The following is a 24,321-nucleotide window of genomic DNA, read 5'->3' as shown; positions in this document are numbered from 1 at the left end:
GGTCGAGGAAAGCCTGACACACAACGCCCTGGCATATAACTAAAAAGCTAGTAACAGCAATACGACCTGAACCAAAAAAAATCCACCGCAACGATAATGACAACGCAGTATTCCACCTCTGAAATCTTTTTTTTTCCGAAAATCAACAAAAATAAATATGTAGCCATTCAAGCATGCATCCAACAAAGGAATATACTGGTTTTTTATAGGGAAAATTTATTAAATTAACATGTGATATGGTGTCATAGGCACTTTAGGAGCAAATACCCACTTAACAACAATGACAAATGCCAAATAATTCAAATAATAAATAAGAGTCAAATCACATTTTTGGGACTCAATTTTTAATTTGCTTGTGTGAACCCCCCAAAAAAACCACATCAGCCATCAAACCAGCTTAAAATATCCCATATAAAATTTGGAATATCAAGAAGCATTGATACTATTGCCTTATTGCTTCAACCTGAGAATACCAAATACAGTGGTTTAACATTTTATGAAGAAATGTTCAGTAAGTGATATTTAGTTAACAGTGAATATAGAATAATACTTAATCGCAGCAACTTGCAAAAACATATTCCCAAGTCAAAAACATAAGACTTCACCACAGTGCCAACCTGAATAAAACAGAAGCGTCGCTCTGGTCTACATATGGCGCCGTGACTCTAACGGGAATTAGAGGTCAGAGGTCAAACGGTGTTCACTGGTTTACAGCAGATTTTATTACAAAGTTATTTGATATACTCACCAAACCTGTTCACCTTACAACCTGCTTCGATATAGGGCTGGTTATCTAAAAGTTGTACAGTTAATACACACACACTCACACATTTCACAGTTTGAACACGTGAAATAATATTGCCCTGCGGCGCCCCAAACAGGTCCACATCCTAATAAACGTCATACGCCATGAAAGAAATGGCAAGGTGGCTCCGACACCTCTGAGCCTCCCTCAGCATATACAAACACACGCAAACATGCACACACCTACACGCACATACACACACATACACAGGGGCTGCAGTTGGTCACAGGTCAAGAAAGCTTGTAGCTCTCCGTGGCACCCGAGAGCATAGCCGCTTGAACTTGTAATATGCTTCTCTCTCCCCTGGTGCCACTTGTTGGGGGTTTTAGTGCCGGGGAAATTACACTCTGCTCTGTGGTTTGTCAGTGATGGTCTCAGGCTGAAACTGAAGAAACTCTGCAGACACGTGAACAAACAGCGGAGGGTTGAAGAAGCTCTGACAATAACTGACCACTGCATTCACTCCCGAGCATCCTTGATCAACAAAGCCGTTTATAGGCATGCGCTCCACACACCATTAAAACGTTTATATCGGGGTTTTTAGATAAATAGGCCAAATGGTAATAACAGATCGTGCTCTTTCACCCACCGTTCTCACAGGCGAGCCGTCTCGCTGGATAGAGGCTATGACCGGCAATTTTCCATCCACACAGCAGGTGTTGTGTGAAATTAAGTAAAACATTGGTTTATTCATTATGTGGACACAATATAAATTCCGTGTAATGATGTTGTGCGAGATTATAATACATTACCCGGTTAATTCTGTACCGAGAGCGCGATCGTTTGCGTCCGGGCTTAATCACCGGTTCGAATCGTGTTGGCCGTTTTATTCATCAAAATATTCGACAAAAAAAACACGAAGATAACGTCCAACCTGCACCACAAGTCAAATCTGAACTGAGGGATAATTATTGATGTGGGGCAAGAGAGAGGGAAACTAATAAAAAGGCAGTGTATCAAAGTATCGCAGTTAAGCATTAGTCACGTGAGGGCAACTTCACCACAACTCCGGTGTTCTCTAAATGAATCCCCCTCGTCCCGCTCTTGATTTATGGACCTGTAAAAACACACGTTGTTTTTAATCTACTGCTGCCTTGAATCTGCCTCTCTAATGAAATGTGGATCTGCGTGTGTGTGTGTGTGTGTGTGTGTGTGTGTGTGTGTGTGTGTGTGTGTGTGTGTGTGTGTGTGTGTGTGTGTGTGTGTGTGTGTGTGTGTGTGTGTGTGTGTGTGTGTGTGTGTGTGTGTGTGTGTGTGTGTGTGTGTGTGTGTGTGTGTGTGTGTGTCTGCGTGTGCTGGAGGGTGTGCGCGTGTGTAGGAGTGTGTGTTTGATAATGATGTATGGGCTGAGGCCTGATTCTTTGAGCATGAATTTTCCCTCTGATAAATATGCATTCAGTTACACAGACTGATTAAGCTGTAAACCAGTGTTAACTCTGTGTCAAAGCACATACAAACACACACCGATACGTAACGCAAGCGTGCGCTGTCCACGCACGTATACGCACGCGACTTCTCACAATAACGACAGCTCGGCCCGAGGCGGGATTGTTGAGATGCCTGGAGCTGTTCAGTGGCTTCGATTCCATGAGACCCGACTGCAGAGGATATCCTATAAACAGAGGGCGAGGCACTCGGCCTCAGACACCCAGGCATATCAGCAGAAAACATTTCACAAAGTCAAAAATAAATGGCAGAGTTCTGCAGGGAAAAAAAAAAAAAAACATAATTCAAGCCAATTCGCATTTGAATTTTGATGAGGAACTCAAGATGAAGAACCTGTTCTCGTCATATTCACATTTTGTACATTTTTTTGACTCACAGGGGGCACTATATGACAAAAGAGGTTTGCGACCGTTATTCTTCATCAGTCTGACATTGAAGTTTGCGACTTACAATGTCAGAATAGTCGGACGTAGCCGCTGTCGACTTGTTGTGACGCACTTTGTCCTTCACGAGTAACACATCCTGACAACAGGCTAAACACATTCATAGTGTTCTTCTCCGTTTTGTTTTTTTTCTCCCATCGCTCTGGTATGAGAAACTCAATCAGACATGTACATGTAGGGCACCAAAGACATGCATGTACATTCACACACACACACACTCATTAAGTTTCCCTCTCATGTCTGAATGTACTCTCAGCGGGTTATTAAAGATGACGAGCGACAGTATCAGACAATTTAAATCGCACAGAGACATCAAACACAGAATTACATCTAATTAGCCTATTGCATCTCCTGTGAACTTTATCAGACGATCCGAGCGCCTGTGCTAATTTCAAACTGTGCTAAAGATGCTAAAAGAGCTCGGAGTAATAGCGGATAAATGTTATAGCCAGTTGCCAGATGGTTTGTGCATTCGACATCACTGTGTTTGGCAGACTTCAGCTCAGCCCCAGTCTATTTGGCTGCAGCTTATTGCAACTGGCTCATCTCTTCATTTAAAACATTAGTGTGTGCTGGACTTGTCTCTCTGTGGTCAGCACTTCTCCGACTTCAATAAAAACATTCTGTGCTGGCAGAGAGAAAAAGAGGAGAAAGAAAGAGGGAGAAGGTTTCCGGGCAACCTCTCACCTCTCTCATCATAAGAAGTCCCCCCCTCCCCGTCCCCCCGTCCCCCCGTCCCAGGGCTATGGGTCCTTCTTCAGAGGGGGAAAGTGAGAGAAAGAAGGATGAGAATCTGTCAGGTTCAAACAACAAAGAGGTGCTGCTTTACACATCCTTCCTCAGCCTGTCCCCTTCAGTGGCGGTGACATCATTTAAATCATTTAAATCCTCCCCAACGTGACCTATGGCAAGTGACCCATCATTCTAACGCTCACACCTCCTTGTGAGACGGCTGCCGAAATGCTTATTTAGCAGAAAATATCAACCGACTAACTATGTGATTTATTCAAAATTATTCCTCCGCGGTGCTCCTTCACACGGAGCATTTGCCCATAGTTCACTGTGGTCCAGGCAATTAGGAGCAGGCCACACCTCTCCAGGAGACGGAGCACCTGGCTGGAGCAGACAGACATAAGGAGGAACAGAGCTGAGCGGCGCGCGGCTTTTCACGACGGGCTGGAATAACTAAGCAGAACAGTGAGGGAGAGTGAGAGAGAGAGAGAGAGAGAGAGAGAGAGAGAGAGAGAGAGAGAGAGAGAGAGAGAGAGAGAGTGAGGAATGCAAGCCAGGCACTTTAGGATTCATTTAGGTTCCCCATCTCCCTGGTCACTTTATTAGCAGTCTGGGAAGAGTGATGCATGTCCCAAAGCTATGCAAAATGCATAATCAAGCATTTAAATACACACCATGTGGACGGGTGTGTTCGCACGTAAGTGTGCGTACAAACTGAACTTGTGAGGTGTGTCTCTCTCTCTCTCTCTCTCTCTCTCTCTCACACACACACACACAAAATGCTTACTACTGTAAAACTTCAAGGTATTCAAGTCTAACACTTTTATACTAACAGTCCATAGTACACAAAGCCTCCTTTAGTATTCCCATGAGCTGCATTGGGACCGTCACCTGCGTAATGTAAAGAAATGCTCAGTGGCGTATTACAGTAAATTCTGCCGCGGCTCCTCAGCTCCGTGCGGTCGCCTGTTGGGTGATCGGAGCCTTCTAAATTTGAGGGGGAAAAAGGGGGCTTCCTCATCAAATTTACATATTGCAATTGCACCTTCACCCAATCCATTCTCTCCCACCTTTTTTCCCATTGCCAAGCCAACGTGGGGAACAGTTAAGGACGCGGAGACATTTTATTCCCCAGTTCAGACGGAACGACAGTGGAGAAATAAGTAAATAAAGAGCGATGAGAAGGCTCCCCGGAGAGCCGCATGCATGCAACTAATATGATGGAGAAACAGAACAATTTGCACAATGCCTTTCAGTGGAAATAAGGGAGAAGCGCGTTTCCCCGCGTGATTTACTGGATGCACCTGAACAGAGGAGAGCAGCAGGAGGAGGAGGAGGCAGCACCAGGTGTAGCGTTGCTATATTCTGGGGACAATGAGGAAAAGGGGGTCCAGAGCAACATCAGGACAAGCTTTGACGTCACCAACGACAATTCCCTACAGATTTTTATGACCTTTAAAAGTGCTATGTCAGTAAAAAACAAAAAAAAAAGAGAGAGAGAAATACATTGGCCAATGCTTTATGATTGAGCCAAAACTTAGTTTTTTTTCCATTTGGTTTGCAGTATGATGTTACATGATGCTACATTAGGGGGGGGTGGGGATGATTGGAATAACACAAAAGTAAACTTCTGCAATATAAAAGACTTAAAAATGATTCACTGTGATATACGGCATTTGATGTGCACCTGAGAAGTGCACATCAATTTCGTTAACCATTTTGCAGGGGAAAAGAAAAAAAAAAAGTGTTTGGAAGGTGAGAGGAGAGGATGCAAGTCTTTTGAGGCCTTTTTGGAAAGAAAAAAAAAAAATAGCATGTCCAAGGTATGACGGGAGGAGGAAGGGGGGGGAAAGAACAGACTAAAAGAGCAGCATCCTGAGGCCCTGGAGGGACTGCAACCAACCAGGTCAGCATTTCACGTGTGTCACTTCCTGTTGGCCTCAACCAGAGAAGCGTGGTCGCAGTGTGGGGTTGGCGTGAGTGGCCGGCGGGGGCACAGGGGCCTGTCAGGCTGACACAGGAGGTTATGCGCGGGGCAAATGGACAACGCAGTCACAAAGTATTCCCTGCACCACTTTTCCTCTTCAAACCAGTGTGATTCAGGTTAAAGGTAAAGTGGGGAAGTGGGGGTGACATTAAAAAGGTCTGAAAGCATACAAAGAAGTAGTTTTCTTGAAAAAAAAAAAAAACAAACAAAAACTTTGCCACCTCACACTGTGTATTGCATTCTCCTGTAAATCATGAACCGACATGATCTAGTGTGAGTTGGTGAGATCGCGTGTCAAGGTAAGGGGAATGCGACTTCGCGTGGCGTCGTCAAGGTCAACCTGCCTTTTCCTCCTTCGTCTTTCAAGACGTTTTCCGTCTCGACTTTGTAAAAAATAAATAAATAAATAAAAAATCCAGCGCCGACCCCTGAAATAGCAGGGCCGGCTTGGGAAGGAGCTTTGTGTCTCGTTTATTCTTGTGCCACTTTCTCCCACAGCGTAGGAACCGACAAAAAAAGAACGCCCACGAGTGAGGTTATATTCTGTAGACGCAGAATATTTCTACAGATCTAACAGTGTGATAAAAAAAAAAGGTGAAGAGAATTGATTATTGTGAAGGATACGAGTGCATTCTTTGCCTGGTTTTTCATATTCTAGCAGAGGAGCTGTCTGCCAGCCTGTATGAATGACTGCTGTTTATCAGCTCTCTGTCTTTCTGTCTTGCTTTGCCTCTCCGGCCGGTGTTAATGTTGCTGTTTGACATTGCAAGCAGCAGGCTTTTTTTTTTTCTTCTTCCTCCCAGCAGCCTCAGTGGACACTGAGCTTTAGCCTAATTGGTTCCAGAGCAGACCCTGACAGAACTCCACAGCGGCACACAGCCATATTAATACCCCTGCGCCGCACACACACACACACACACTAAAAACAAGCACAGCAATCAGTGGCTAACTCACTAATTAACGCCCTTACAAAGCATCTCATTAGCATGTGTTGAAGAAAGGGGAAGTGGAGAAAATGAGCATTTTGGTTAAAAAAAAAAAAAAAAAAAAAAGGGAACGAAATTACAAAATAAGAGCAAGGCGCACGTGTGCAGTGTATGTGTTGTATTCCACTCATAGGCCAAGGGCCTTGGTTGGCCCTCTGAGCAGCGGGCAACATCTCAGGGGAGTCCATTACCATTATCCATTGGGAGACATTGGAATCAAAGATAAGCATATTTTTTTAAGGGGAAACAGGAAAAAAAATAAATAAATCTCTGGCACACAAGCAACACTTTGGTTGTTAACCAGCAACTTAACCTGCATGTGCTGTGAGTGGAATAGGAGATGGACAGATAATGGGCTATGGGAGATGGAGCACTGAAACTGTTTGGAATAATAAGTTACGACACTTGTAGTAAAGATAATTCCATTTATCTGTGTAGAAAAAAAAAAGAGAGAGCATGTCTGTGTTACTGTGCTCCACTTTCTGCATCCCCCCCCCCCCCCCCCCCTCCGATGTCACGCTCTCCCCACGTCATTTCCAACACCCATCTGCTGCTAGATTCCCCCGGTTTTTACTGTGGCTTCATTGCAGCCTGTAAAAGCAGCCCCCCTTTGAACCCTATAAAGCCAAGCGGTATCGGGCTTATTGTAAAACACAATCATAAGGTAAATGTTTATTCCCCTCTCCGCCACTCTAAACTCCCCTAACGAGCCTGCCGGAGTGGTTTCGGGCTCAAATAGAGGCGGAGAAAACAACACGTTCTCCTCAGATTAGGACCGCGGAGGAGAAGGAGCAAACGGCTCATCATGAAAACAGTAAGTAGCACAAACACAGCGTGACGCTAATTTCGTGATGACGGAAAAAAGAAAAAGAAAAGTCTGTGGAAGCACAAAGAAGTTCTGCTATTCCAAAAGTGCCAAACAAACCTTATGATGTGAAGTATTAATATAAACAACATTTAAAAAATTTTTTTTAAAAAGTAAGGAAAGTTTGCAGAATTTTGTAGATTATTTCTTTGCTTTAACAATGCTTCTCATCAATGAATCTTAAATCATTGGAAAGCATTTGTATTTCTATTTTTGGGGAATAAGTTCACAACAGTAGAGTGTGTAAGTTGAGCCTATGAAAATTCCTGCACCGTTTCAAAAAAGGTTTTCTTTGCTGTTGGTTGTTGGCTCTTGTATTTGATGTTTGTTTCGTCCAGGCAGACAACGTGTCTGACTTGATCCTCTCAATGCAGATGGATCTATCTACAGTTTCTTTCTGCACATACAGTCTGGAATCTATTCTAAAGATGGCAGCACTCACCCCTACAGAATGGGGTTAATCAGATGAAGGGAAAAAAAAAAAAAAAAAAAACAGCAGTTCTGACCTCAACCCCATTACACACTTGTGGGATCGGCTTTGGACCTGCTGTTCATGCCAGAGTGACCGACACAACCACATCGGCTGACTGGAAAATGCAAATTCTGGTAGAAAATTTCAACAAAAAAAAACAAAAAAAAAGATGTCATCCTACAGCAGTGTGTCAGCAGGCTGGCGACCACTATGAGGTGCCAGATTGCATTTGACTGTGCAAGGCTCTTCTATACACGACCGACACGCTCGCTTGTTCATGTTGTTATATTGCAAATATTTGTAGTTTCACTGAACGCCACCAAAATGAGTTAAGAGCAAAGAAAACCTGTTTGGCAAAAGAAAAGAGTGACGTCATTTATCGGGAACCATGGGGCTTTTCCATGGCGCAAGACTGCCAACAATCCCTGCCAAATGTAAATTGCACTACTTGTCGTGACAAAAACGTTCAGACTTGTTATAAAGGAAGCATAAGATCTGGAAGCTTCTCTTCCAGGAAACCTATATTGTTCTGTTTATACAGTCGTCATTCCTGGCAGAACGCGGCGTGATTGGCTGGGAAGGATGAGCCCTCTGACCCTGGCTCTTCCTGGCTGTTCTGACCTGCCCATTATCCGTCGACGACCCCACTATTACACCCGCCGCCAGTACACGGCGCGACACTGAACCGCGCCGCCCCGCGCCGTGAGCGGGCCATTACTCTCAACCTCAGGACGGCGGCAGCAGCCCACACCGCCGCAGACGCGAGGGAGGGAGGCGAAGAAAGGGAGAGTTCAGAGTAATAGTAAGCAGGTAGTTAGAGGTCAGAGGTTTTGTGCAATCGAGACAGCAGTTCCACTCCTGGCAGCCAGAGCGGAACTCCGAGAGAGACCTGGAAGTAGATATGATGACCTTTTGTACAGAGGACCCCAAAATATACCCTCTTATCAAAATGACCTTAACATAGGAGCATGGGAAGGTAAGCAGAGTCCATCCATCATCTTAAAGATTAATCCTCCTCTCTATTCTTCTCCAGAATCTATTAATAATGTCGCCGGAGGGGAGAATTTGCAGCAAAGATTTATTCTGATATTGTGACTTTTATTCATTAGCCAATAACGGGGGGGGGGGATTCCTTGAAAAGGAAATATGGAGTGAGCTTAGCGAATGCTAATTCACTTCTGCGGCTCTATTTGAACTATACCAAAAAAAAATCTATTAACTCAAGTTGCTGAAGCTGCTGACAATCTGCAGATGCGACATGCCAATGTACCACAAATAGGGAAGAATTATCTCCACCGCAGAGGTCACAATCGTTTATTCCTTAAAGGTGTTTCCAGACAGCTTTAAATTGTCAATTTACTAATATTCAACGTCCTGGAGAACTTGTGGCAGGTGTGAAGCCTGAAAATCAATTTAATGGCCAAATCTTGCAATGGGATCCCAGCTTTTCCTCACTCATTTAGACAAAGCAGTGGATTTCACACTGTGGAGCAGCACTGACAGCCCCAGGGGCATACTTCAATTAGAGACTTTGGTGAGTTTAAACACTGCAGATCTACTCCCGCTCAAAGGCGTTTGTCTCTCTCTCTCTCTCTCTCTCTCTCTCCTCTTTTCCTCCTTCTCAGCTCAGCTCTCTTCATATCTGCGCTGAGCACTCACTCTCCTTCTTCAAGTCCTGCTCCCTGTAATCAACCCAGTGCTAATGGCTTATTCTTTCTGCTCCAGCACCCACATTTCACTTGTTTATTTTCCCACACTCGTAAATCTGGGGACATGTCACCGGCGCAGCGATATTAGAGCAATAATCTCAGGTAATTATCAGATGCCCTCTCATTTTTTCTTCCTCCCCCACACTGTTTAACTCTCTCTCTCTCTCTTTCCTGCTCACTTTACAGACAGACACTCATTGAAGTCTCTCAAGTCTGCCTGTGCAGTATGCTGGCAGTTTAAGGGAGCAAAAACATGTATTTCTGGACCTTGTTTCAAAGAAAATGTTTCTCTTAAAACAATGAAAAACAAAATTGTAGAAACATGTAAATACATACATAGTGTGTTACACATTTGCATTCAAATAGCCCGACAACACACATCCATTTAATTGAACCGTCGCAGTATCTGGTGATACTGCGACATACAGTATCATCAGACTGCAGTGTATATGAGAATAAATCATATAAAAGGAAATAAAAAGTAGGAGAAAAATGTGTGTTTGAATAATTTTCCAGGTCAGTCAGATCATACTGTCTGGACCAGAAATAATTTGCACTGTTTTTCTTTGACATATGCGGTTCAGCAATTACTGCTGAGAGCCACAACTGTTAAGAGGAATCAGGTTTAAGGTCTATATTAAAATATGTCATGTATTGAGCAGCTATGAAGTCATTCCGACAGAGTGGAATGCAGGAAGATGAAAAATCAGTTCTCTCTTAAATCTTAAAAGAAAAGACTTTTCTTTAAGAAACTCCACATGAACAAAAGTGGGGTTTTTTTCCAGCCATTTATAAAGCAGATTAGACGAATGAACCTAATGTCAAGAAAGTGGTTAATGTTCACGTTAATGTTGGTCTTAGACTTGGGATGAAGAACAGTAATACCATAGATTAGAGATTAAGCTTGTAAAGTGGAATAAAAATTTTTTTTTTAAAAGACTCAGAATGTCACTCACCCACTCCTCCTGTATGAGGGTAACAGCCTTGCTGGCCCGGGACAGGTTTCGACACGCCAGGATAACGTGGGCGCCGTGAAGAGCAAAGGACCTGGCGGTCTCAAAGCCTGCGACAGGGAGAGAAAGACAAGAAGACGAGGAGAGAGATAGACGAGAAGAAAAGGGAGACAGACAAGGAGACAAACAGACAAAGTGTCAAACATAAGGAAAAAGGGGAGAAAAAAAAGAATGAGGGCAAGCAATGCATCAAAGATTCTTTTTTTTCTTAAGATAACTTTGATTCTCGGTGGTTGAATCTAATGGGCCAGTGGTGGGGGGGGAGGAATGTGGGTGCAAGTTAAAATCCCCCATCAATTTTCTATATAATTTCTTTCATTGAGTTAACCCAGTGGTCTCGCAGAGGGAGCTAATCATTTCTCTCTGAAGTGATGAAACTGATTGAATTATTGTGGTTCAAGACTTCTTCGCCTCGTCGAAGATAAAAGTTTGTGGAATCTGACCGCCGGCACTCGAGAAGGTACCGCTGCCGGAACGGCGCGAGAGGAAGGGCGGTCGGCCTGTTAATTACGCTAATAATTATACAGCGATGGCAGTAATTATGAAAACACGGGGTCATAATAGGAGGAGTCAAACGAGCGATCGAACAGCCGTGACATTCAAACTGAACCTCGCCGTGATATTTGAGCACATCAAAAGGGCCTCTGATAAGGACATTTCCTCCCATGAAACGAGGTCCGCAGATAGGCACAGAATTTATCAGTCCAAGACTACTTCATGGCTCCATCCAAATCATGTAGTCACGATAAAACTGACAAAAACTGAAGATAGAGGGAGAGAGAAGTTCATTTCTAAATTACAATTCTAAATGGGTCATTTCATCCCATAGGTTGAATTAATTTATGAGATTAACTTTTTTTTCCTTCACCGTATTTTTATTTCCTTTGACATTTACTATCCCTCAAAGTGTCACGGGAAAGTTCAATAGTGCTAAGCTGCTTCTTATTTTTCAGCTTCGAAATACAAAAAAAAAACACACACACGCACACACACACACACACACTGAGAGACAGAGAGTCCTGATTGACAAAGTGATGGGCTCAATAATTGATTGTGGCAAAGAGGGTCTGAGAGGCAGAGCAGTAGGCAGAGTGTATAAGAGGGTGGATTAATATGGACTGTAATTAGATTATATGTCTTAATCTGATTTTCATTAAGAGCAAAACTGGGAGGCCTAATTGTGAAGAGAGCGTTAAGGACTAATATCTATTAAACCTCAAAATTGGAGTAGGATTGGAAGCCCTTTCTGACAAGTGAAGCATGGAATGAAATTATATGACACCTTATTAGGTGTAATGGAGGGGACTGTGGCTGAGAGCCGAGATCGTTTCACTCACAGGAAATGGAAATGAAAATAAAAACAACATGACAGAGGGGAGAAAGGGGAAGGAAAAAAAAAAAAAAAGCAAGCAGGAGTAAAAATGTGCTTTGAATTGGCCGGTGTGACAGCCAGCTCCAGGAAGAAGAAAAAAAAATTGTGGCAAATCTTCTCACTGTCATACAAATGAAAACACTAATAACAAAAATAAAAATGATACATTTCTTTGCATTTATTTTGCGTTAGTGTCTTGAATTTGATTTGGAAATGGTGGTGGAGGGGGTGGAGGGGGGGGGATCAAGAAAAAAAAACACATGCATTTTTCAGCTTTGCTAAAACACACATAACTGCCGGCTTCTGGTAAACAACACCTCACACTCACTTGTTGTGTGTACAAACCATGAAAGTGAAATTAATCGACGCCAGTGTTTTCCATAATGGAGAACAAATTAGAATATGGCAGCGACAACGGCAACGGCGCCGAAGCCATGTATTCGCGGTGACAAATAACAAGGGCTTGACATTAATTGTGAAATAACGAGAGTGGCGTTGCTGCAGCGGAGACTCCCCGCCCCTCTCGCCCGTGTTGCCGGTGAAGAGGGCCTCGCGGAAATTAGCTCTCGGTCAGGTGTACAACGGCGAGAGCCTGTTCCGGCGTCGCACGCTGATGGTGGAACATGACGAGAGGTCAGACAGGGGTTTCTTTTGCTCTGCTGCATCGACAGACGCCACGAGCTGTTTTACAACACGCGGGAGGCTTTCTCGGGGCCTGTGGCACTCGTCCAGATTCTTTTGGCTAATCAGACGACGACACCGTGAAACACGTGAAAGTATGAGAAGACGAGTCTTGAGCAGGATGACGAGATGTTTTTTTTTTTTGTTTTTTTTTTTAAAAGCCAGGCCACTGAGGTGGATTCTTGGATCGTGCACGAGTTCAGTCCGTGGCTTCACAATGTAACAAAAAAAAAAATACAGTAAATGGCTCAGCTATTGTTGGAAATGTGTTTTTGGTGTAATGTATAAAATGTATAAAAAAAAAAGTGTAAAATGTCCATTAAGCAGTGAATGCTCTTCATGGTACATTAGGATCCTGGCCCTACTGATATCCCCCAATAATGAGTGTGATTTAGTGATTTCACGCTTTGTTTGTCCTCCCTGGCCCACCGCCCCTCTCCGGATCCCCCCCTTGTACACAGGTGTATTGGCTCAATGTAATGAGATCATTACCAGCCTCGTCAGTAAACGTGTTTATTTGGCAAACGGAGCTGCCTGCTCCTTCTCTCTCGCTCTTGATCTGCATCCAAAGAGGCATTTAACTAAAATAAGCTCTGCAGTACAATTGGGCAAACAGAAGTCGATTCAGATCATTACAAGACCTGTGGGTAAACATGTCGAGTTCCCACAACCCCCCTCTCCCCCTCGCAGCGGCTAAATTTCCACTCAACAGAACATGAGAGGAACACGGATCATGAATGAATTCCATATTACCCCACAACAAGGACATACAAGGAATCTGAGCATTTTCCATTCTAACGCGCAACCTGAATGGATTTTGGGCATTTTATTCCCCGATTCATTTATTTAAACAATTTAAAAGTTAATTGTGATTATACCGACTCATTCCTTTTATATGTGCCTGGGTAATCGTTTGATGTATTCATAAATATATATAGATATATGATCATGTATTGTTGGGTTTTTGAGTTGAATGTTCCACCATATTGTTACGTTCCAAATGTGGTTTCCCCCTACATATTCATTTCAGCAATGTTTTGCTTTACTGCTTTTTAAGTCAAGCAACCATACCGAGTTAATTGAGTATTGTTTCGTCTTCTTCAAATTAATAATTATGCTGGAAAACCTGTGCAAATAGTGGAGTCAGCTGCTGTTTTGTTTTTGACATTTTGCCTTCCGTAATGTTTGACTTCCTCACAAGTAAGTATTGATGCATTCAACTTGAAAACAATCAAATAAAAACTTAAAGAGAAACAATTAACTTAAAACTAATAAGTGTACGTGCCCCTTTTCAAAGTTAATCCCAATGTTTGCAGGATGTCAGATTTGGGGCTAATTGTTTTGCTAATTATAAATCATGTGACTGTGTTGCCAGTGTTTTGCAGGAATCCAGTTGGAATTTACTAAATGAAGGGAATTAGTAAGGCTTTCTGTGTAACACTGGTCAGTTTTATTTAACCAGATTTCCACTTTACATAAATGGCACATAAAGGTGTTTATTTACACTTTGAAGTCTTGAAATATCATTAAATCACACTTTTTTAAATGAGTGGCCCTTTTAAAAGGTTAAATATTGTGAACATAAAATCTCTATTAATATAGAATATCATTTAATCAGAGTGATTTTATTCAAAGGGCATTTTTTTTTTCCAAATTCTATTGGTTATTTTCTACTCTTTATGTCTGATTTTTTTTCCCCCCGGCAAAACAGATACCATTGTGTAAAAACAAAACCTCCTGAAAGAAAGATATTTGAGGAAACGTTAAGCTTTAATTATCGAGCTTACAGTAGAGAGATGAGAGGAACTGACCGAGGGGAGTGAGAACTGCAATTTATTTTCTGTTGACTAATCATTCCAGTTCTAGTCAAAATATCAATTTCCCACTCGCTGTAGAGTAAATGAAATGTCTTTTACTGTAAAGAAAGCCATGGATAAGTGAAGAATGGAGTAATTCTGGACTCCTGGGCTGTCGCGTGATGAGCGCACCTGTGTATTTCTTTGTTGGTTTTTTTTGCTCCAAAAAACGTAAGAAACAGAACAACTCCCCACTCTTTGTGACTTTAAAGATCTCCTCTAATTCCCCTCCATTAGTGCAAGAGGAGGGAGATGTCACCCCAAAAGTGGAATGTATGGTTAGTAATTACAGCCCAAGGTTGAGCTGTTCCAGGCGAGAGCACTGAAGTGGTTCTATTACCCCTGCCTGTCCCCTTCTGCCTCCTTCCTACCCCACCCCCACCCCCACCCCACCCCTCACTCGCAGCCTTGCCATCCGTGCAGCCCTATCTGGTACCCACGCGGCCCCTCCTTCCCCTCCTGTGACCCTCTGTGTCGCCCTCCAACTCCCTACACAATCTCTCATCATGGCCTCACACCAGAGTGGACACCCCGGTCCTCCTGTAGCCCGCCTCACACACACACACACAGAGAGAGAGAGAGGGAGGGAGAGAGAGAGAGAGAGAGAGAGAGGACAGTAAAGTTGATAAACACGTAACACACCAAGTCACACGTGTGCACAAGGATAAACACAAACCCCCCCAGAGGCCTGCTCGTGCAGACATATCTGCTGAGCGTTAGGGCTATTTTCATCACTGTCATCAAAAATACCCCCCCCCCCCCATCATGTAACTTTCATCCCCTCATCATGTGCAGACTGTAAACTCAAAAGGTCCATAAACTACTTGACTACACACAATAACCCAATACCCCTTCATTTTATTTTACCTTACAGCCTTTACAGCACATATATGTATCCCATCCTCTTTCTCTAACCACTTCACTTCTATTATATTACAGCTGTAATCATTATTGAACCCCTTCTCGCCTCCAGCTTAATACTCTTTGCATGTTACACCAGTTTGGGTCTGCATAGCAAATTTCATCCAAGGTTAATAAAGTTGAATAATTTGACTAACCAACCATAACTGGTTCTCATTACGTAGCCAATAAACACATTCATCAGTGAGGACATGAAATGCCCGATGAAGGAAAAAATAAAATAAAATAAAGCTCTCCTTCGATTTCCTCACTGGTTCGGTTCACAAGCTGACACGGAGCAGACTGAGCGGGGCACACACACACACACACACATACACGGACACACATACACGGACACACACACACACATTCACAAAACATGACCAGACCTCTGAACATAAACACAGATGCACCCTGGATGTCATTTAAACCACAGGCAGCCACTCAGAGCTGCTGACACACACACACACACACACACACACACACACACACACACACACACACACACACACACACACACACACACACACACACACACACACACACACACACACACACACACACACACACACACACACACACACACACACACACACACACACACACACACACACATGCCACATGCCATCCTCACCAGGAACATCTTTTTATCCATCTAATTCCTCCCACTATGAATAATGCATTTTCCTCCTTACTGAGGCTCGGGTTTAACGCATCGCTGCGCGGGTCTTTAAGGGGGTCCTTATTCATAAACAGTAATGCAGTAAATACCAGAGCTTTGCAGCCAATTTAATGGCAGTTATGCTTAACAAATCTGCCTCAATCTAATGATCAGCCACAAAGCCAGGCTCTAGGTTTAATCTACACACAGAGGCTCCGAGAGCTCTGCAACTCACTGAATATGCTTTAGGGATCTCTCCATCCAGAGAGAGGAGAGCACCGGCCTGACACTTAATCCTCGCAACACAACACTGGGATCAACACAAATATAGAACAATGTTAGTCTTTCATGAATAAGAATAACATTGAAAGTCCTAAAACACTGCAGAGATGATGCGTAGAGGTACTAAAACATTCTAAGGAGTTCCTTTACAAATCCTCGCTATTCCCTGTCTGGACCACCCGAGTCTTTTCTACTTCTTATTCCAAAATTGACCTGGAATCTTCGCAGTAATACCACGAGGAATTTAGTGCATGCATTCAAAGTGAGGAGAGCTTTGCAGCAGCATGCGTCGCACTATGAGAAGGCACAATGCAGAAGGGGGCAAAGAGGGTTCAGATGAAATAGTAAGCATATCAATGTCAAAAAAAAAAAAAAAAATACAACAAACGCAGCAAAATGCTTTAGAATGAAACAATGAAAACTTGTTTAAAAATGTCATTAATGGAAATTCTTCGACCAAACAATACTACAGCACCTGAGAAATGGCAAAAAAAAAGGCAAATAGCACCTAAAGAAATCAGTTTGTCTGACATGTTATTTTCACAGTAATAAATCGCACACGGCAGAGACAGTTGTGTCGCGCCTGACTGTTTTACTTGACTCGGGCAGGGAGGTCAATGTGTTATTTCTGACCACGTTTAAACAGATGTTGTGTTGACAGTGCATCACCCGGGAGAATGATGACGCTCCCCAGGTAGAGGAATAAAGAGGCGGTCCCCCAGCAGAGCCGTCACCGAGCCAATTCTGACTCCATTTGCGAAGTGAAGCACAATACGAAAATAGGGAGAAAAAAAAAATGTTTTTGCGCACAAAATACATTGAATGTTGTTGTTTTGTTTTGTTTCGGGTGATTTTTTTAGTTCTGAAATGTGCATTTTGCACACTTTTATGTTTAACACAAAGTTTTTTTTTGTTGTTGTCTGTCGTCCGAGCGGGAAGTACCAACATCATGACAATATCCCTTTAAGGACGACTGTTCCATGGACCCCTGGCCAGTAAATAACCTGCGAGTTGATAAGGGGAAATTAGAGCCAGAGCAGGAGTGGGTAATAGGGATGGATAGGAGGCTCAGGCCCGGGTCAGAGCCGCTTAGGAATCAATTCAGAGGTACAGGTGTACAACCACAGGTCTATAACTGTAAGAAAACCTTTAAAAAGAAACAGGAGACAGAAAAGCAGGGGGAGTGAAACCAACTCCGATCATTCATTTCCATTATCACAATTAAAAAAAAAAAAAAAGCGCCATTCGAGTTGGTACTGGTTTTTAATTTACAAAAGAAAGCAGGGAGAGGAAGACTAATGTTGTAAACTGAGCGCAGTGATCATGCTGGCAAGACAAACGACATTGCTGCCTTGCCTCCCAGCACTATTGCAATGGAGCTTCAAGGCCGGTCACAAAACCAGTGACTATGACAAGTCATGCATAAATAAATTCATATATGTGCTTTTCATGTTCGTGTGCATTAAAGACCAAATTAAAAAGCTCAAATGTAAATGTTCTAATTAAATAATTTCCCACCATTACTAATAAAAATGTCACATTTGCTGTGGAGGGAACAAGCACTGAAGAAATGGAAATGGCCTTGACACTTGGATTAAAACACTATTGATGCCATTAAAATGCTAAGTGGGTCCAACCAATTGGCATAACCACATTTCACTATAGGAATGTCAAAGGAGTACACGAGAAGTAGCAATTACTATTAGAATACTGTTAATTATGGCTGCCGCATTTTTAATATGTGGGAGAGTAAAACAAAGGTTATGTTAATATGGATTTATTAAGTATTCACACTCTATAAAAATGTCTGTCTGTTGTTGCCTCTTGAGTCAGTCTTTTTAGAAAAGCTGATTTTTTTTTATCATATGAACACATTTCCACTTACTAAATTAAATGCATCACAACAAATGTTAAATGTGGATTATCTTTTTCATTATATAGTTTTTTGATTGTTTTTTTTTTTTTTTTTTTTAATTAGGGTGAAATTGGGCATGTGTGAAACAGTTAATACGATAAGGTTTTTAAAAGCGTCCCTGCACCAACATCGTGGACCTCCTGCGCCCTCTAGTGGAGGAAAACGGCAGGTTTGGAGAGGTGTTTTGTTTTGTTTTTTTCGCATGTCACAAAACCCACGACCCACGACCCACGTCGCTATCAACTTTTCCTTCATTGAAAGTTATTTCCCGTCCATGCTGGTGGGTGACAGATTGATCACTTCAGTCATACTTACTTTTGTTATTGTATTGTTGTTATTGTCTTTGTATGATTTGCTCCCTTTTTAGAGTTCATTCTGTCTTACTGCTTCGAAAAGTCTGGGAGGTTTTACACTTGTTTAAGGACAAAAGCTGCTCGTGCTGATTTTCCACAACTGAGCTATGTATACTTTGAATCAAATGTGTGCATCTATATATCTCGTACAACAATTTCCATATCGGCTCTTCACCGATCGCCACTGTTCAGCACATCGTCTTATTGGTATGCACATATTATAATATAATGACTTTACCTTCCTAAATAACAATTTTACTGCAGGTTTCACTGTCTTGCAGTGACTATTTGACTCTTGTCTAACATGTCATACTGCACACATAAGACTGATCTCTGCTGAGAAACTGACGACAATCCTTCAGTGAATACCTGAGTTTTATATACCCAAACTCTGGTTTACTTTATAACAATAGAACTTTTCTATAAATCATACTGGCTCGGTATTTAAATATCGGTGCAGCAGTAAGGTAAAGAAGGCATTTAAGTCTGCGTGCTCCTTTGTTCAGTGAAAGTCCCACAGAGCAGTTGTAAATCTCCCGACTCCAGCACTGTCATCCAGCATCTCATCATACACACACACAGCAATTACACTGTTGTGACTTTCCGCGGGACGAAGGATTTGAATATAACGACAATTAACGACTTCATGTTTATTTGATTTTCTTCTTGCTGTCATTATCTATCCCGAACAAAGCGGCAAGCCTGAACAAATGGCCAGTACTTGTGCTAATTTAAAGTAAAAGAGAGAGGAAATGCATTTGTTTCCACGCCATTATAGAATGAGCCGTGCATTTTGCTGGGTACAAATGGACGCCATTCATTACGGTTAACAATGACATCCAATTCAGTCCCGCTAATGAACTTCAATATAGTCATGTTCGGTATTAAGGAGTGATTTGTTGAGTCTAAGTGTATCATTTTGGAGGCTAATGCTGATGAATGCCTGCATGTGGAGGGATGGGTGACGTGCATGGAGAGAAAACAATGTTGTCAGGCAGCCTGTGCACCACTTATACCATAACCCCACCTAGTGGTATCAATATGGAAACACACCGGTGCTTGGGCTGAGAAAGCGGATGAAGAGATTATAATGACACTAACCAATGCCTGCATTGCCTCCTGTAATAACAACGACTTTGTCCGAGAGGTCCCGACCCTGCAGAATCTCGAGGGCGGCAGTGTTTCCATCGTATCGTTTTGGCTTCACTACCACGTCCTCCACCGTGAAAGCCTGGCGTGGGTCGAAGTACGTGGTCCGCTTGTTGATGTGACTGGAGATGAAAGAGAAAACAGAATCGGTCACGGTGACAAGCATCCGGGACTCTTAACGCCGACCACATCCGTGGTAGAACAAAGGAAACACATTTGTTCTATTTCCTGAGCAAATGGCATGAAAGGTGCTTACAGCGAGCAAATCTGTTCACGGAGCTTTAAATACTCGCTTTGTCTGCTGAATGGCAACTGTAGAAATGTAGAATTGAAATCATCCATCAACTTACTCGACGTAGATGATCTGGCCTTTTTCATCCGTTTCTTGCTCCCAACCGTAAGGTAAATCTGCGGGTAAAGAAAAGAAGATAGTTTTATAGTTTTATAATAGCCTCATTACATCAAAAAATAAAATATCCATACCTTTTGAACTTTTCTACATTTTGTCACCTTACAAGCGGAAATGTAAACATGTTTTGGGGGAACACATGGGAACTGAAGAATTATTTTTTACAAACAAAAACATTTTAAGTATTTATCGTAGACCGGCATTGCTCATCGAGACACTGAACTCTTTGCCCAATCTTCGCCGCAAAATTGCTCAAAAGCTCAGTCAGACTGTTTATTGACAGTCATTTTCAAATCAGAGTTTCGATTGATTAAAATCTGTACTTTGACTCGGCCATCTTATAACATGAACACGTTTTGATCCAAACCGTTGTATTGTAGCTCTGGCTGTGTCGGCATCATCACATCATGATGCTGCCACCACCGTGTTTCACTGTGGGGATGATGTGTTCAAGGTGATGTGTAGCCCTACTTTTTTTTTTTTTTTTTTTTTTTTTTACCACACTGTTTTACATTTCATCCAAAAGAATTGCAATTATGGTCTCATCTCATCAGAGCCCCGTCCTCCACATGTTTGTTTGTGTCCCCAGCATGGATTGTGGCAAACTGCAAACAGAACTTCTGAATTTGTTTCAACTATGTCTTTCTTCTCGCCACTCTTGCATAAAGGCCTGACCTGTGGAGTCCACGACTGACCGTAGTCCTGTGGACACATTGTCCCACCTGAGCTGTGGATCTCTGCAGCTGGTCCAGAGTTCCCTCTGGCCTCTCGGCTGCATCTCTGATCAATGCTCTCCTTGCCCGGCCTGTCACTGTACGTAGACAGCCATGTCTTGGCTGGGCAATATTCTTTTCATTTTCAGATTATGGATTACACGTTGAGAGGTTCAAAGCTTGGGATTTTTTTTTTTTTTTTTTTACAACTAAACCATCCTTTAACCTTTTTTTCCTGAATTCTAAAGGCACTTGGTTGCAGCAGATTATTTGCAGGGGATCCGTATAAAGAGGAATGAAGCCTTCCACATGCCATACTTTTAAGTTACAGTATTTGTAATAAACAAATACATTAAAAAAAAGACATGAATTATTTTCCTTCCACTTCACTTGTGGCTGTAATGTGATTTTTAAAAAAATTAGTGTTTTTTTTAAAAGCCACTGTAAATGGTATCAGTTTCAGCACCCTGTGGTCCTGAACAGGATAAAGTGATATGGAAGATGGATCTGGAAGAGAATGTGAATCATGTCAACACACTGCAAAAGCACACTGCTTTAATTACTTTGAGAGACTGGTGACTGTAGTCATATAAATATTGATGCTATTGACATTAAGAAGGTTCTCCTGATTCAAGTTTACGAAAGAAGGAATATTTTATCCATGAATGTCAAGATACACTCTGGAGGAGTGGACAGCTATCATTTTGTTACATTTCCTTTGATTTAAAATTTTTTTTAAAACATTGCTAGTGTCATTTTTGTTCATTATTGTAATATATTTACTGTCTCCTTCGATCTTTTTGTCACTTTTTGATCATGAACAGGGAAGACTTGCAAAATCTGACTTAGAAAAGCCAGTGTACAGAATCTAACTCAGGTCTTCTTGGGAAACTATACCGATTCTGTCTATGCCACACCCACGTCGAACAAAAATAGGTAAATCCTCTGTCATGCACATGTTATAGGTGTTTTGCATATAAATCATGCAAAGCAAGAAACTGAAGCAGACCTCCAGCACAGCGCTTTTTCTTTCCAGACTTCGGGTGCTCCCACTGCGTCTTCATCTCCTCGTGGCTGTTGGTAAAACAAGAGAGATTGCAGTGAAATGCCTTCTTTTCACTTGCAAACCTAAAATGCATTTAGTCAGACAGTCTCTTCATTAATTAATTTTGAAAGGACACACACAGAAATATAAAGTATATTAATTTATGAGCCTATAACTTGTAGGAATTACACATAAAACAGTAGATGAAATTCATTAAAAGGTTTCAAAGAGTCAAAAAGAGCTGTATCATCACATTGGTCTGATAAACAGACTTCCGTTGGGTTTCCACATTAATGACACATATGTGTAAATAAATATTTGTTTATTTCATTTGAATCTCTTTGCTCATTTTACAACTATTTCAGGTTTCTGTGAATATGACGCACAATGCCACACTATAAAACAATTGTGACAGAAAGATAAGACAGTCTTGCAAATACATTTCATCCTACAAGCCCTTTTATAGAACATTTTTTTAACAAATCATAGTGTGACGGGCCAGTCGTCGTCAATCCGATCATTTCAAACCTGCGAAATGACCCTTTCTTTGTTGTTTTTGCACCAGAATAAAATCATTTGCAGGTCCTGAACACAGCAGAAGTTGAAGAGACAGACTCATATTCGGCGTGATCGTTCAGGCTCGAAGCAGATTTCACTCACTTCGCATAGTAGACCCAACCATCTTTCGTAGATCTCTCCTCCCATCCAGGTGGTAACTCATCCTCGCTGTCTGTATCGTCCATGCCGACGTATTGCAGAGCCGCCATATACGGCTTCCACTACATAGACGACGAGATTGGAACAGACAAGTAGTTTTAAATGCGGGGATGTGTCAGTGTTGAGGAGTTGGACGCAGCACTGAAACGCAACTGTCACATACAAGACCGGCACTTCCGCAAATACACGGTGACGACGACCGAATGGCATCATGGGAAACTGAGGTGGCTCGGGAGCCGGGGCGCTTTAAAGACGTCACCGACAGTACGGGCTGGTTAAAATTTACTGTTTTGATGGCTTTGGTTAACTAGTCATTGAAGTATTTTCGCTCTGAACCGAATAGTGAATCGGTTGGACACGGATTAGTCAAACATATAAAACATATCTCGTCAGAGCAAAAACGTAATGTGCATCATCTTAACCAAAGTAAAATGTGACTAAAATACTATGAAATATCTGTAAACCCACTGACATATTGCACTATTCGTAGTTTTATCAGATTTTCTGTTAGTATTCCACTAATTTTCTTTGATATGTGTTGTTCATTTGCACCGTGAGAGGAGCGGCTCTCCAGGTGTGTTTAACATTGTACAATGACAATACAGGCTTCGTATTGTGTTCTAAAAGGAGTGTAATGGTAAACACAAACACACATACATACATTAATGTGGTAAAAAGGGACGTCATGTCATAATCCGCCCATTCTATTCATCAATAGTTTTGTTATGTACCTTTGAAAATGACAAATGTGTTTGATTACTTAGTATTAATTGTGCTTTTAACTTCTTCTTTCATTTCCCATTGGTACTACATTTCATTAAGCAGGGCTCAGCACTAACTTTTTCGTTCACCAGCCACTGTAACGAGTGAGATTACCAAATTCACCAGGCACTCAATATTTTCACTCTCCACAACTGTTTTTTTTTTTGTTGTTATTTATTTTATTTTTTTTTGGGGGGGGGGGGGTTAAACCGGGAAACTAGGTTACTATTCAATTTAAATTGATTAACATGTAACCTACATTATTCATCACCAAAAACTAGATTTAGGATTTTTTTTATGGTAGTTAAATTATTAACAATATATAAGATACAATAAAATATTGCATTTTCATACTTATGGATTTGTTTCTTGCTGGTCTGTCTGCCCCATCTCCTGTTTCCTCCTATAGTACGAAAACAATTTCCAGAGATTAGTGATTTCCTCCCTATAAATGTGAATGTATGTGATTATACTGTATGTCTCTTTGTGTTTGCCCAGCAAGAAGTCAATGATCTGTCCAAGGTGCAGCCGGCATTCCCCCGTCACCCACTGCAATCAGTTCCAGTGCTCCACCACCAAAGTTGAAAAAGCAGTATAAAAGATGGATGGATGAAAAGCACGGCGGTGTAGTGGTGGAGCAATCCCCAGGGAGCCTTTCTGTGTGGAGTTTGCATGTCCTCTTTGTGCAAGTGTTGGTTTTCTCCAGTTACTCTGGTTTCCTCCAAAAGCCGAAAACCATCCATTTGAGGTCAACGGTGACTCTAAAAGTGCTGTGGGTGAGAGTCTGTGGTTTGCACTTTCTCACTGTTCACAATTAGACTGATGGGTTTACCATTGAGATGGGATCGGTCCCAGCCCACCGAAGTTGGATAACGCTTTATAAAATATGGATAAAGATGAATGGATGATAAAACAGTCACGTGGACATGTGTGCTGCCTGTGTCAGCAGACTCTATGCACGAAGACACGTGTGCTTTATGATGTACATATTATAAAACAGCACAACGGCCCTAAAGTAACCATAGAGATTTCTCCTTTTCTCAGAAAG

At 42.0% G+C, this 24,321-nt stretch overlaps 1 protein-coding gene across 1 annotated transcript in view; it reads right to left on the bottom strand.

Moving 5' to 3' along the window:
* Positions 1 to 22,596, bottom strand: part of wwox (WW domain containing oxidoreductase) — a 132,495-nt gene extending 109,899 nt beyond the window's left edge. Inside the window, exons 1-5 of the mRNA XM_080505404.1 lie at positions 22,455 to 22,596; positions 21,759 to 21,823; positions 19,978 to 20,035; positions 19,580 to 19,749; positions 10,402 to 10,508 (exon numbers count right to left, since the gene is read on the bottom strand). Of these exons, the coding sequence (XP_080361530.1) occupies positions 10,402 to 10,508; positions 19,580 to 19,749; positions 19,978 to 20,035; positions 21,759 to 21,823; positions 22,455 to 22,561 (507 nt within the window). The 5' untranslated portion in view covers positions 22,562 to 22,596. The remainder of the gene's footprint in view (positions 1 to 10,401; positions 10,509 to 19,579; positions 19,750 to 19,977; positions 20,036 to 21,758; positions 21,824 to 22,454) is intronic.
* Positions 22,597 to 24,321: the final 1,725 nt, after the last annotated feature.

The sequence above is a fragment of the Blennius ocellaris genome (genome assembly GCF_963422515.1).
Source record: "Blennius ocellaris genome assembly, chromosome: 11".
In the NCBI taxonomy this organism is placed as follows: domain Eukaryota; kingdom Metazoa; phylum Chordata; class Actinopteri; order Blenniiformes; family Blenniidae; genus Blennius; species Blennius ocellaris.
The sequence above is the reverse complement of the archived record's forward strand: the minus strand, read 5'-3'. Positions and strand labels throughout refer to the sequence as shown.